The sequence below is a fragment of the Numenius arquata genome, chromosome 24 (assembly GCF_964106895.1).
Source record: "Numenius arquata chromosome 24, bNumArq3.hap1.1, whole genome shotgun sequence".
NCBI lineage: Eukaryota > Metazoa > Chordata > Aves > Charadriiformes > Scolopacidae > Numenius > Numenius arquata.
In genome coordinates, this window is record NC_133599.1 from 3730016 (window position 1) to 3743537 (window position 13522).

Sequence of the window (13522 nt, forward strand, 5' to 3'; positions counted from 1 at the left end):
GGGGCGGTCGCTCCTGCTCTCGGCTCAGGTGGCAGGAGGCTCCCGCGGTCCTCGGCGCTGTGGGGCCCAGTGCGGGGAAGAGGTAGAGCGTGACGGGATGCTGGCCACCCCCAGAGCCCCCACGGCCCTACGGATTCACCCTTCCCCAGGCGGGATCCGAGCCTGGCCCACTGGCTCCGAGGATGAGTTTGCAATGGGGGGGGGGGGGGCGGATATCGCTCTCCTCCTTCGCCAGGCTCCGTCCTTCGGCGTTTCACACCCACCTCAGGGACCGGCCGGATCAAGAGCCTGGGGAGGGGGGGCACTCACTGCTGGTCCCCCCCCCCCCCCCGCCGAGTGCGGCCCCTCAGGAGGAGAAGCAGAGCCCGCAGCACTCCATGCAGATCTCCAGGCAGTCGGCCGACTCGCAGCAGGCGTCGATGATGCCGCAGTCCATGTCGCAGGGCAGGTCGCAGTCCGCGCACTCGCCCGAGTTGCAGCAGCAGCAGCAGATGCAGGAGTCCTCGGAGGTGCAGGAGCCGCAGGTGGCACAGTCCAGCACGATGTTGCAGAGGGTCAGGAACTCACAGAAGAGGCAGGAGAGGATGCAGTGGACGCAGCAGTCTGCGGAGGAACGGCCAGAGAGTGGGCAGGGGGGGGACAAGCTGGGTGAGAGCACCCAGCGGACGGATGCTCAGCCCCGTCAGGGTGGAAATCCTCTCTCAGAAATTAATGGAAGGGATGGGAAGATGGACTGCGAGCCAGGGGCCTCCCTCAGCACCCAGGGACATGCCCAGACCCCAAGAGAGACCAATTTTGGAGGTCATGAGATGATCCCGCTCAGCACCCACCCTGCAGAAGGGGAGCTCAGCTGACACCCAGGTCCAGCGGTCCCAATGGGCTGGAAGGATGTTACATGAGAGACCCCCCCCCCCCAGAGGATGCAGGGCTGGAAAGTGACCCCCTGGGGACAGCTGGTACCTTCTTGCGCCTCAATAGGGATGTGGGAAGAGGCCGACTTGGAGCTGCCCTTGCTCTTCTTGCTGCTCTGGCTGTTGATGGAGTGATGCGACTGCAGCTTTCGGTGAGGCTTCTGGGTGCTGGGGAGGGGGCGGAAGACCCCGTTCCCTGCCTCCCCGTTGGCACTGCCAGGATCGGGCCCCCGCCCAGCACCGTTCTGCAGGAGGTGGGTGCAGGGGCTGGGGGACTGCGGGGCTGCTCGCACCTGGGGCTGGCCTGGGTGGGAGAACAGCATGTTAATCCCCCTGAGTCCTCCCCATAGGGCTCTGCCAGGGGAGAAACACGTGCCCGGTCCCTTGCCACTGCAGGAACTTGGTCCTCAGACGGACCCAGGGTGGCCTCCTGGCTGGGAAGAAGTGATGCTGAGATGCATAGTGCAAGAGGATGGAGATGGAAAAGGAGATGCAGAAGAAGAGATGGCTGGAGAGAAGGAGACAGAGGCTCCAGGGAGAGGAAGGGACGAAAAAAGAGCAAGAAATGAAGACTTGTCTTGAAGGATGTGCTGCAGCTGCCAAAACTCAGCAGAAGACCTGGAGGAGGAGGTCTCCTGGGATCCTGGCACTCCTGGCACGGGCAGGAGGGACAAAGCCACTGAGGCTCTGCACTGGGTGCAGAGACACGGCAAGGCATGCTCGTCCCGTGCCAAGTGGGGAAGAGAAGAGCCTGTGGCTGCTTCCAGCTGAGAGCAACCATTCCATGAGCCATCATCCCACGAGCCGCCATCCCACGAGCCCAGGGCACAGCGCTGCCGGACGGAGCTCCAGGCCATCCCCATCTCCCTCCATAAAGCCAGAGAAGATGGAAGAGCCGGGCTGCTCGTCTCCCCAGACTGCGCGAATTGGCCGCTTAATTAAAGGGCTCCCCAGCCTCTGGCTGAACTTTTCTGCAGGAGGAGGAAAATAAATATCTGCTCTGTCTACGCCTCCCTCCAGCCCTCGCACGCTGCAGCCGTGAGAGAGGCCGGTGGCCCCGCCGGGACGCTGCCGGAGCCAGCAACCGGCTCCTGCCCAGCGCCGTGTCCCCACGCTGCCATCCTTCTGCAGGGGGCAGAGGACCGGGAACCCAGCACAAGGGAGGGGGGGGGGCATTGAGCATCCATCCCCCCTTGCAGCAACACCAATCGAAGCTACAAATAAAATCCCGCCCGATGGTGCTTTGGCCAAACTTTGATTTTCCTCTCCCGCGGCGGTAAACAAGGGATGATTCAAGCGAGAGGCTTGAGGGCAAAGGCACCTCCAGCGGCCGGGGAACAGGAGCTGCCTTCTGTGCGGGGGGCACCCACGGGGTGGAGGGGGCACAGACGGTCCCTGTCCTGCACCCGCCCTCGCCGGCGAAAAATAAAATAGATGGGAGGTTAAAAAAACACAAGGGCATGGACCCAGCGCCCGGCTCTGCCAGGCTGAGCTGGGCTCAGACCACGCAGGAAGGTTTTACCGGGTGAAACGCTGCGTCTTTGGGACACACGTTGGGAAGAGAATTTAAAATAACCGGAGCTGAGCAGGAAGAACGGACTGGAAGCAGGAGGGGTGGGAGAAGGGCAGAAAGGAGAAATGGAAAACAGGTCTTGGATAAAACGGGATGTGTGTCCTCCCCCAAAAAAACATCCTGGGGTGTTGGCTTCCCATGCATCCTTCTCCGGTGCCCTCGACCTGCGAGCACTGAGCCGGCACCAAGTGGCACCGAGCTGGTGGGTGACCACAGTGTCCCTGGCAGTGTCTGACGGCAGCAAATACTCTGACGCTCGGAGCGCTGGGTCTCTCCGGGGGTTTGCAGCGGTGGGCAGCGCGCTCGCTTTGGCTTTCTCCATTTCGCTGCATTCCTCAGATGAAACTGTTTGTAAATCAAAATCACGCTCTGGCTCCAGCGAGTGGCAGGCAGAGGCAGCCAGCAATCCCCCCCCTCTAAGTTGGGAAAAATAGCTTCCATTTTTTAGGAGAGCCTTCAACTCACAGGAGTCCAAAGCTCTTCTAAAAGAGGTATCTTCAACCTGGGGCTGAGAGAAAGCGATGTACAAAACTCCCTAACGTGGGTGTTAGGGCAGGAGTGGGGGCACCAGCCCACCCGACAGCCCCCACCGCATCTGCCTGCCAGCACTAGGGTGGGAAACCAGGGTTTTGGAGGAAAGCACCCACCTTCAGCTCTTCAACCACCAAACACCTCCTGGACACTCATGTTGTGTTTCACACCCGAGATAACGCCCCCTCCAGCCATGGTGTCCCCGGCACAGCCGCAGTGCTGGCCCAGCTCAGGTTCCCCTGTGGTAGCATCACCGGGGCTCGGTGGACGGATGCCCAGAGCACAGCACTGCTCGCCCCGCTGTGACCCCCCCCCAGCCACCGGCTCTGCCGAAGGATGTTATCCCGAGCCACTAACCGGGCTTGGCCAGACCAGCACGTTGGGGCTGCCTGAGCGGAATCTGCTGCTCGGCTGAAACTCAATACCCAGAGCCCCAAGCCCACAATCCCCACTTTGCTTGCTCCTCAGCTACCAAATACTCCTTAAATAAGAAGTATTTAAGATCCGTGGCAGCTTCTACCAGCAGCGCTGAGCCTTCGGGGGGGGGGGGGGGCTGATCCTGGGGAAGGACATGACCCTACACCAAACAGCCCCTTGCTGCCTGGTCCCCCCTGCCCCTGCATGTGCCAGGCTGGCTTGAAAATGCCAACATCAAGGGGACATCACCCCCCTTCACTTTCCTACGTGGGAACCCAGCTGTGCTCCCCAGGTACCACCAAAGGGGGGGGGGGGGGGGGAATTTGCCCCCCACAAGCCCTGAAGACCCCCCCATAACAGCAGCAGCGGAGAGGAGGCTGCAAAGCAAGGGATGCTGGAGGTGATGCTCCCCAGGGTGGAGAATCCCATTTCCCAGGGAGGAGAAGGGAAGGAGGGGGGGGTTCCCAGCACCCAGGTAAGCCTGGATGAGGGCAGCCACGTTCCTCCCAGCCTCGGGGCCCGTGGGGGGGCTGCCCCCAGGGGGGTGGGCTGGGGAGGGGGCTGCGCGGGGCCGCGCCATGCAGGGTGCAGCAGGCTGCGGCGTGACTCAGAGGTGCAGAATGTCTGTGGGCAGCCGGCCCAGCTCCCAGATGCTTTGCTCGAGCTCTGGTTGAGGAAACGTGCGCTCTCCTCGCTCCACGTACGCCATCAGGAGCGCCCAGATTTTGCCGTCCCCCCCCTCCCCTCTCTTCCTACCCCCCCTGCCCGCTCTTTGGAGTTTGCAATCTCGTTCCCACCCTCTCTCTCCCCGTTGGGAAGCATCCATCCACTTTACGCCCCTTGGAAGGGAGAACCGCGCGCTCGCATCCAACAAAAGGGGGATGGCTGCCTGCGTAAGGGACAGCCTGGGAGCAAAACCCTGGGATCCAGGCTGGGGGCCAGGGAAAGGATGGATGGTGTGATTCCAGGAGAGCCTGGCCCCCCGGTCTCCCACGTCTGCAAGCTCATCTCTCCCGCCCCTGCAATGGGAAAATGGAGCAAGGGCACCCCGACCCCCCACCTCTGCTCCTACCCCACCCTGGTATTTCTCACGGTGGGGGGGGACACACTGGCAGTTCTGCAGCAGCAGAAATGGGGAGGTGCTGCTTGGCTTCACCGCTGCCTCCGGCAAAACCAGATGCTGAGCGCAGACAGCCCATCCCGTCCCCTGCTCCTTCAGGCTTTGCACCAGCCTCACCCTTGCCCTGGATACGCCAAGGCAAGAGCCGTCCCAGCGGGAGGCATCTCCCTTTGCTCCACCAAACGCGGCTTCACTCCCCGTGACCACGGAACCCGTTCTGCCGGGGGGTCTCCTCTCTCCTGCTGTGGCTTTGGGGGATGCCCCATCCCAGCAGCCGGCTTCTTCCCCCAGGGCTGGTCCCTCTTCCCACCACAGCATCCCAGCAGGACCCCAACATGACCAAGAGCTTATCCAGACGCCGGCCCTCCTTCCCCTCTGCCTCCAGCAGGTCCCAAGGATGAGGGCAGCAAGGGGCATCACAGCGATGTTTGGATGCCACCCTTCACTTTCCCCAGCTCCCCGTGACTCACACTCAGTTAAAGCCTTTTGCTTTGATGTGGGGGAGAGCAGAGAGAGGAGGAGACGGCTTCCCACCATGGCCACCCGCCTTTCTAATGAGCCTTGTTACTGATGAGACAGCAGCAGCCCAAAACACGGGCACCCAGAGGTGTCCGGAGCTGGATGTGATGCCATGGAGGGAAAAACTCACATGTCACAGCTTCGGGAGCGCCTGCGAGCTCAGGACGGGGGCTCTTCGTCACGACTTTTTGGGACTCATCATCTTCCAGGGGTTTCTCCTTCTTCGGTGCCGTGGGTCGAGGGGCCGGCCGGGGCTCTGCCGGGGGGGCCGCTGCTGTCTGCCTCGGCGAGGGGCGCGAGGTCTCACCTGCCTCTGCAAGAGAAATGTGGCTGGAGCTGAGAACCCCGGGGTGCTCCGAGCAGAGCCCCCCCTTCACCCAAACCCCCAGCAACCCCCAGGACATCCCCAGCTGCTGTGAACGGCACCGGGCGGTGCTTTGGGACTCTGATTTCGGGCATGAGCCAAATCCAGCAACCCCCCTCTTGCTTCTGCAGCCCAGAGTACACAGATGGGGAAGAGCTGGAGGGATTTTTGGGTTGCTGGCGGTGGGCACTGGGGCTGCATCACACCACAGCCGCTCACCCCGCTGCAACGCCAGCGGTTCGGCAGCACCCTCCCAAAAAAAAACCTTCCCGAGGTCCCACATTCCTTCTCTAAAAAGCCAGGGGATCTGGTTACGCTCAGCGGTTCAAGCTGGATTTTTCATCCCCCCTTCCCATGAAAGGGCCACTGTCTTCCCTGCCGGAGCTGGCTGACACCTCCCCTCGCGTTCCTGCTTGCTCGGGTACAGGAGCAGCCCTTGCAGGACCCCCTATATGGGGCAAGCAAAACCCAAAATAAGAGCTGTGTTATTCCCCGTGGGGATAAACCCCAACGCCACACACCCCCATGCAGAAACCCGGCGAGGAGAAGGCATAACCACCTCCTGCAGAGCCAGCACTGTGGACTGGGGGATGGCTGCCCCCCAACACCGGGGTGCCCGGGGGGAGCTGCGGGGTGTTCAGTGCGATGTTACGCTCCCCCACCCACCACGAGCCCCCTCCTCGCCGCTCCGTCCCTCTCCCCAGAACCTGGAATAGCAACCGCTTGCACAACAGGGGCTGGACCGCACTTTATATAAAACTAAATTATAGCTTGGGCGAAGGGAGGGAGACCAAAGACCCATAATTTCCCTGGCTATAACAAGAGGTCCTACACGCAGGCAGGCAAGGGCGGGTGGGGGGGAGAGAGACCTCGGACACTTCATTATACTCAATATAACAAGAAGTCCTACAAGCAGGAGCCGGGGAGGAAGGCGGGCAGACCTCACACGTATAATTATAGGGACTATTACAAGAGGCCCTACAAGGGAGATGGGGGGGTCACATCCGCACCCCAGGGTTGGCGGGAGCCTGTACACACTGCAGAGGGGCTGCAACCAGCCTGGGGTGATGCTGGCTCAGCTCCCAGCTCCGCCACTCCCCACATGCTCATCTGCCTGCCTCAGTTTCCCCACAGGACCATCCTCTCCACCCTCCCGAGGTGATCCAGCCTGGGGTGCCGGAGCTGCTGCAGCAAGGAGTTTGCTGGGAAGGAAATCTCATCCCGATGCAAAGCCCTGCTTGTGGCTCTCTGCTCTCCTGGCGGGATGCTCCTGCTGGCAGGGTGATTTTGGGACTCAACCAAGGGCAATTCAGCAGCTCCAACTGAATTTTGCACAGCAACGCTGGCTTCAAATCCCAAGTGGAGTGGGAGTACGTGAGCCCCAGAAAGGAGAAAATACATTCCCATGCCCCCGTGAAAGCCCAGGGCAAAACAGAGAGGAGAAGAGGGCAGGCTGTCATCTTCCTATAGGCGACTGTGCATAGGTGTGGTGTGTAGGTGAATAATAACCACATGTTGCTGCATCCACGTCCTCTGTCATGTCCCAACCTGGACCGGCCTGAGTCAGACCTGTGGCATTTAGTCATCTAAAGCCTGTTAAAGACAGACATGAAAACCCTGATGGCTGGGGAGATCTGGACGAAGCCCTGAGTCAGAGGTGGCCAGTGCAGAGCATGGATGGTGCAGCTCCTGGGTGGTCTCCAAGAAGGGGCTTGAGCCACAGGCGCGATACTCTGGTTTCTGCTGTGAGATTCCAGAGTGTGCTCAGGCCTTAAAAAATCAACAGCCAAGACTTTGGGGTTGCCCAGAACAGCTCCATGATGGCCAGATCCCCTGCTCTGCTCTCACCCCTGTGGACACTGCTCCCTTCCGCAGCGAGTGATTTACACCGGGAAAAAGAGCTGGAAAATCAAGTGCTGCAGCGGGAGAGGGGCCGGCAGCTCCTCTGTGCATGGGCAGAGCTCCCGCTGATCCCTGCCTCTGCCACGGCTGCCCCCGTCACATCTCCTGCTCCTTCCCTGCCCGTTCCCGAGGGGCTGAGGACAAGGACAGTCTGTTCAGACCCCGAGCTCTGCGAGAAAGCAGCGGCACCGGGGCCGTGTGGATGGCGAGCGGGTCGCCCCGCTGACTATCGAGACAAGGTTCTTTTTTGCCATGCCCACTTCACCCGTATATAATTACCCTGCACAACAAGAGGTCTCACACACAACCACAGCGATGCAGGGAGGAAGATGGCAATTAAATTAACTCCCACTGGAACAAGCTGGCCAGAAGAGAGACAAAAATAGACAGGAGAGAAATTTGGGTAAATTGGTCCTTCCCTGCCTTATAAAGCCTCGCTGCCCTGTTCCTGCACGTCCATGGGGGGTGTACGGACGGTGCTGACCCCCAAGTGCACAGTGTGTCCCCGGGAGCGAGATGGAAAAGGGCTGTGTGTGCCATCCCGGTCACAGCCTGACCCTGGGGCAGGGCTGGGGGCAGCTGGACACGTGTGGGCTCAGCACAAACCCTGGCCCAAACAGGCTCCTGCCCCACAGCTCCCTGCTGGGTCTGGCCGCTTCCCAGGCATCTTCCGACCCATGGGGAAATGCAGAGGGAACGCACGGGGAAATGCAGAGGGAACACACAGGGAAATGCAGGAGCACAGCAGCTCCCAACCAAGCCTGGCAAAAGGCACCAAAGGATGAGGCATCACCTCTGATGGCACAGGGAGAGACAGACAGACACTCCACCAGCACTGTCACAGCTGCTGAGGCACAGGCTCATCCCTCAGCTCCCCCTCCTCCTTTAAATAGCCCCCCCAGCCCCTGCTCCCAGGGGTACTCACACTGCTCAGCACCTCTTAGAGCTGGGATGGGGACAAGCATGGGATGTGTGGCTCCACAGGGGTCCCTGCGCCCTTGGCTGCATGTCCCCATCACTCCTCTGAACACTCACTTTGGGGCACAAAGCCCTCGAGAAAGGGGTTCCTGCCCTCCAAACCACACTTAGCTGAGCAGAGGGTGAGCGGGGACAGAGGCGAGGGAGAAGCAGCTCCGTCCCCCCATCACTGGGGTCTGGCAGGGGGTCCCTGGTAAGGTGAAGACCTCCCCAGGGGTCCCCTGTCCCTGCTGTCACCATGGCAGGGACCAGCTCCTTCCCTCCCCTGCCATCACCCTGCTGCTGCCAGAACAAGACCAGGCTTGACCTAAATCTGCCGGGTTTAAAAGCTACCACAAGCCCAGGCAAAACACAGACAAAGCCCTAAGGAGAGCGAGCCCTCGGGATGGGACATCCATCCCCTTCCCTGCCTGCATCCCCGTAGCAGCTGCACCCCCATAGCAGCTGTATCCCCAGCCCCCTCCTGGCCAGGGCAAACGCTCATCACACGGCAGAGGAACACCCTGGGACGATATTCCATGTCTCTGCTCCCCCATTCTGCATCACCTTTTGTAAAATGTAGGGGAGAAACGAAGATAACGTGGCACAGGGAGAGCGGCTCACATGTTTTGTGTATGAGAACAGAGATAATAAGGCATTCAAAAATAATAAGGCAAGCTTCAATAAATCACAGCGCAGCCGTAAGGTACACCAGATTAGAAAGCCGATAGATGTGGAGCTACTTTCTTTGCCTCCTGGTTGCCAAGCCCAGGAGATGCACACAGGTCAAGTTTTCTTACTGTTCTCTCCATTTACAAAGTCCAAATCAACTCGTAAAAGCCCCAAGACATCACTGAGCTCCAAAGTCCACCAAGCACTGCAAGATTTGAAAAAAAAAGCAGGGAGGAGAGGAAAGATACAAAGAAGCTGTAAGGTTTCATGGGCTTTAACCATGTATTTCGTAATACTCCTGCCAAGTCAAAGGTACAAAATGTCCCTCCAGCCGTGGGAAAGACCCACTTTGCATCACCAGTGTCTGCAGGAGCTTCTGGGGCAACCACCAGCTGTTGTCCTGATTAGGGGAAAAAGTATTTGCGCTTCGGTTAGGAGGCACACTCAGTTCCTGATGAGTTTGCAGGACTGAGCTGACCCATCCCCGAAAAGCTGGACAAACAAAAGGGAACAGCAGCGTGTTCACAGCTCGGCCACGTCAAGCTGGGACGGGGCAGAGCTTCTCCAGCAGCGCAAACAAGAGCCGCACCGCAGGCAGCTCGGCCACAGCATCTTAGGGCTCACAGGGACCTGTGGGTTTCCTTCTCTGCAGCCCGTTGTGGTGCCCAGACCCCCAGCTGGGAAGCCCTGGAGGATGTGGGAAGATGCAAAGCCGGAGCCAGGCTTTGGGGTCAAACCCACCCAGGTTGTCCCGTGGCTCCTGCTCAGCTTTCCTGAGCTGTAGCTTCGTGCAACGGATGATCCGCCTGACTGTTCCGATTCATCTGCCCCTCTTCTATCCAAGTGCTAAAGAGGAAGGAATCTGGTGGCAAGAGATGGATGGCCACCTCACTGGCACGGTGTGTGCCCATCAGCGCTGCTGCACAGCAGCGACGGGCAGCACGGGAGGGAAAAACATCTCCAACACACAGCAGCTAAAGAGAGGCTTGGACCAGTGAGCTCAGGAGCAAATCCCACCTCTTTAGCAGGCAGTGCGTTTGGGTTAGGTGGTGTCAACCCATTGCAAAAGGGAAGGAAAAAGGGTCTCGACACGCCTGGATCCACATCTGAGCTAATCTGGACCTGAAGAGCATCCAAATCCAACGCCGTGGGTCGTGACTCCTGCCGACAAGGAGATGCTCAGGAATCTCCTTGTCCCTCTTTCTCTGTCCCTTTAATCCCTCCGGAACGGCTGGTCAGGGACGAGACAATGTTGGATGGAGACACAAACAGAGACAGTCTAGCGAGGCGTTTGCCATGAACAACACGCTACCTTGCAGCAATATTTAGTTTGGGAGCTTTCTAATCTGTTTTATGCAGATAAAATGAGTGTGTAATCTCTCTTGGTTTTCCCGTACACGCTGCCCAGCCCAATCAGGTGCCTGCCTGACCCAGTCCAGGGATATTTTAGAGCTTGATTAAGTGGTTTCAAGTGCAGAAGAGACAGCACTGAAGCAAATCCTTCCAATCCCATGAGCCAGGCTGGAGGAGAGGAAAGCAAAATTCTGGTTTGAAAGTTTGCTCAACTGGGAAAAATCCAAATGGCTTATTTACATTCAGTCTGAAATTAATGCACTGAAGCATTTTCAGATTCTATGATGTTCAGGGAAAGGAAAAGGAGGGTGAGAGGGGAAGGAGGAGAAATGCCCAGAGCTCCTCAGCCCTCCCGGGACACATCCAGCACAGCTTTGTCTCGCTCCCTCTCTGCTCACCTGGGCATTGCTTTGGATAAACAGTTCAGTTCTGGGACAATGAGGAATCTGGTCAAAAAAATATTGGTTTCTATGAAAAGTTACTTCCTAAATGCAAAAAAGCAAAACAAAGCAAAAAAACCCACAAAACCCCAAATAGCTTGCCAGCCTGGGAGTTGTTATTATTTGTTATTTATAGCCATTGGGTGGGTAGGAAGAGAGGAATTTCGGGCTGGCCAGACAGGCCAGGACCAGCCTTTATCCAGTCTGTCCGCGTTTGACGTTCGATCTCGGCTAAAAGCTCCTCCGGTGACAAAACCCCAACTCCAGGTTTGGGGCAGACCCCATGCCAAGGTGTCCCTACAAATCCCATCGCTCAAAGGTCCTCATTCACCCAACCGGCTGCTGCAAAGGAGGCACAAACCAACCCCCATGGAAGAACGGCTCCTACCCGAGAGCAAGGACATCGGGGTGGGGGGATGACCCTCGAGAAGGGGTTTCAGGGAAAATAAGAAATAAAAATCACCTCGAGAAGCAGCACCTCTGTTATTGCAGCAATGGTGAGGAACTATTCCTTGCACAGTAAGAATATATTAACATATATATATATATTAACTCAGTATTTGGGACTGCAGGTACAAGGGAAGAAGCTTAAACCAGAGACACGGGGACAACACGACTTACCCCAGGACACAAACCAGACCCAGCAGGACCAGGTTTCTGCCCCAACCCATATCCCAGCATCAGGCCTGGGTTCTGCCTAAACCGAAGGGCAACATACAACATCCCAAACGCACTGCGAAGCCAGGGAACGGAGAAAAATGATGGGGAAAAACAAAGGGGCGAAGACATTGAGTCAACTTTCATTGACTTTGAGGAGCGTCATGCTGGCTCGGTGGTCCCTGGTGCAGAACAAACCCCCATGCCGGCCAGAAGGACATGAAAGAAGGATGCAGGAGGAGGTCCTGCCACATCCCGGGTGTCCTTAAGGACAAGCAATTATCCTTGAAGCCTGGAAAGCAGCTAACGCGATGCCTATCAGATCCAAGGAGATTCTGGGAATTACAGAGCAAGGAGCCACACGGCTGTGCTGGGGAAAATTATGGAGAGTCTAATTAAGGACCATGCCGGTACAGTAATTGCATAACCTTACGGGGTCAAACCAGCACAGGTTCTGCCAGGGAAAATTTGTGTCTTTCTAACCTGCTAAGAGTCCTTAAAAAAAGTTAATTGAAGAGCAGATAAATGTGAGCTGGTGGACATCATTATTAACAAGAATAATAATTTGCACTTATGCAGCACCTTTCATCCTGAGATCTACCCAGCCCACGGTTTTAAGCCAGTGCCCATCACACATTACCCCATCTCCGTGTATTTTACATTAGCACAGCTGCAGCTCTAAGCTGTCACGAAACGGAGCCTCATCGCTGCTCAGCCCGACGGGGAAACTGAGGCACGCAAAAGGGATTTGCCCAACGCAACATCCCACGGCAATGGAGCCCAAGACTTTGCGGTCCTGGGGCTCAGCTTCCCACAGGCATGAATCATAGAACGATAGAATGGTTAGAGTTGGAAGGGACCTTAAAGATCATCGAGTTCCAACCCCCCTGCCATGGGCAGGGACACCTCCACTAGAGCGGGTTGCTCAAAGCCCCATCCAGCCTGGCCTTAAACACTTCCAGGGATGGGGCAGCCACAGCTTCCCTGGGCAACCTGTTCCAGCGCCTCACCACCCTCACAGGAAAGAATTTCATCCTAATATCTAATCTAAATCTCCCCTCTTCCAATTTAAAACCATTACCCCTTGTCCTGTCACTACATCTCCTGACAAAGAGTCCCTCTCCGGCTCTCCTGTAGCTCCCTTCAGATATTGGGAGGCTGCTGTGAGGTCTCCCCGGAGCCTTCTCTTCTCCAGGCTGAGCACCCCCAGCTCTCTCAGCCTGTCTTCGTAGGGGAGGTGCTCCAGCCCTCGGATCATCTTCGTGGCCCTCCGCTGGACCCGTTCCAACAGGTCCATGTCCTTCCTGTGTTGAGGACTCCGGAGCTGGACACAGTACTCCAGGTGGGGAGGTTGGGATTTCCTCTAAGCACAGACCAGCTTCGGAGGAGGTAAAAATAAGCTTTTCTGCAACAGTCGGGGCACGGCTCACGGGGCAGCGACATGCCTGCTCGCTGAAGGAAGGCGGCGAGGCCGGCCAACGATGAAGCCATTCGGGTGGAGCGAGTAAATTGCTGCTGGAGCCAGCGAGTCGACCCGTTTCCTCGCCACGCGAAGGTGCAGCCACTGCCGGGGAACGCGCCGTGCCGGCAGCCCCAAGCCCTGGCACCGAAAGCGGCCGAACCGGGTGAGCATCACCCTGCCCCGGGCACGGCCGCCGGCGCTGGGAGCCTCCTGAGCACCCAGGGGGAGCCCCCCGAAAGAGGATGGGACTGGGGTGAAAGCGATTCCTGAAGCTACTGTTTGATCTGCCCCGTCGTAGAGCGGGGATGCACCGGTGGAAGAAGAGAGGGATGTCACCGGAGTGACAAATCCAGCACCAAGTCCAAGAAGGCTGCCAAAGCCCAGCTGAAGATCAAACACAAATGGGTGAAAGTGGGCAGAGCTTAAAGAATGGGATTTGGGCAAAAAAGACCCCGATTACCCCATCCCTGCTGCTACGCAACAGCTCATTTCCACCAGTACAACCCAAGCCCACCACCCGGGGGGGGACACGAGAAGGGGCTGGCGGCACCGGGAAGGACCGACGTGGCTCCATCCTGCACCAAACCCCACATCCCGGGGAGGCTGCCGGTGCCTGTGCCACAGGAGGCTGCGCTGGGCACGGC

At 58.1% G+C, this 13522-nt stretch overlaps 1 protein-coding gene across 1 annotated transcript; it reads right to left on the reverse strand.

The window, feature by feature from the left end:
• Positions 1-346: 346 nt before the first annotated feature.
• Positions 347-12907, reverse strand: MDFI (MyoD family inhibitor). The gene is made up of 4 exons (XM_074163531.1): positions 12847-12907; positions 5202-5384; positions 961-1215; positions 347-603 (listed from the first exon to the last, which is right to left on the reverse strand). Exons 1-4 carry the CDS (start codon positions 12905-12907, stop codon positions 347-349), a joined length of 756 nt encoding a protein of 251 aa, XP_074019632.1.
• Positions 12908-13522: the final 615 nt, after the last annotated feature.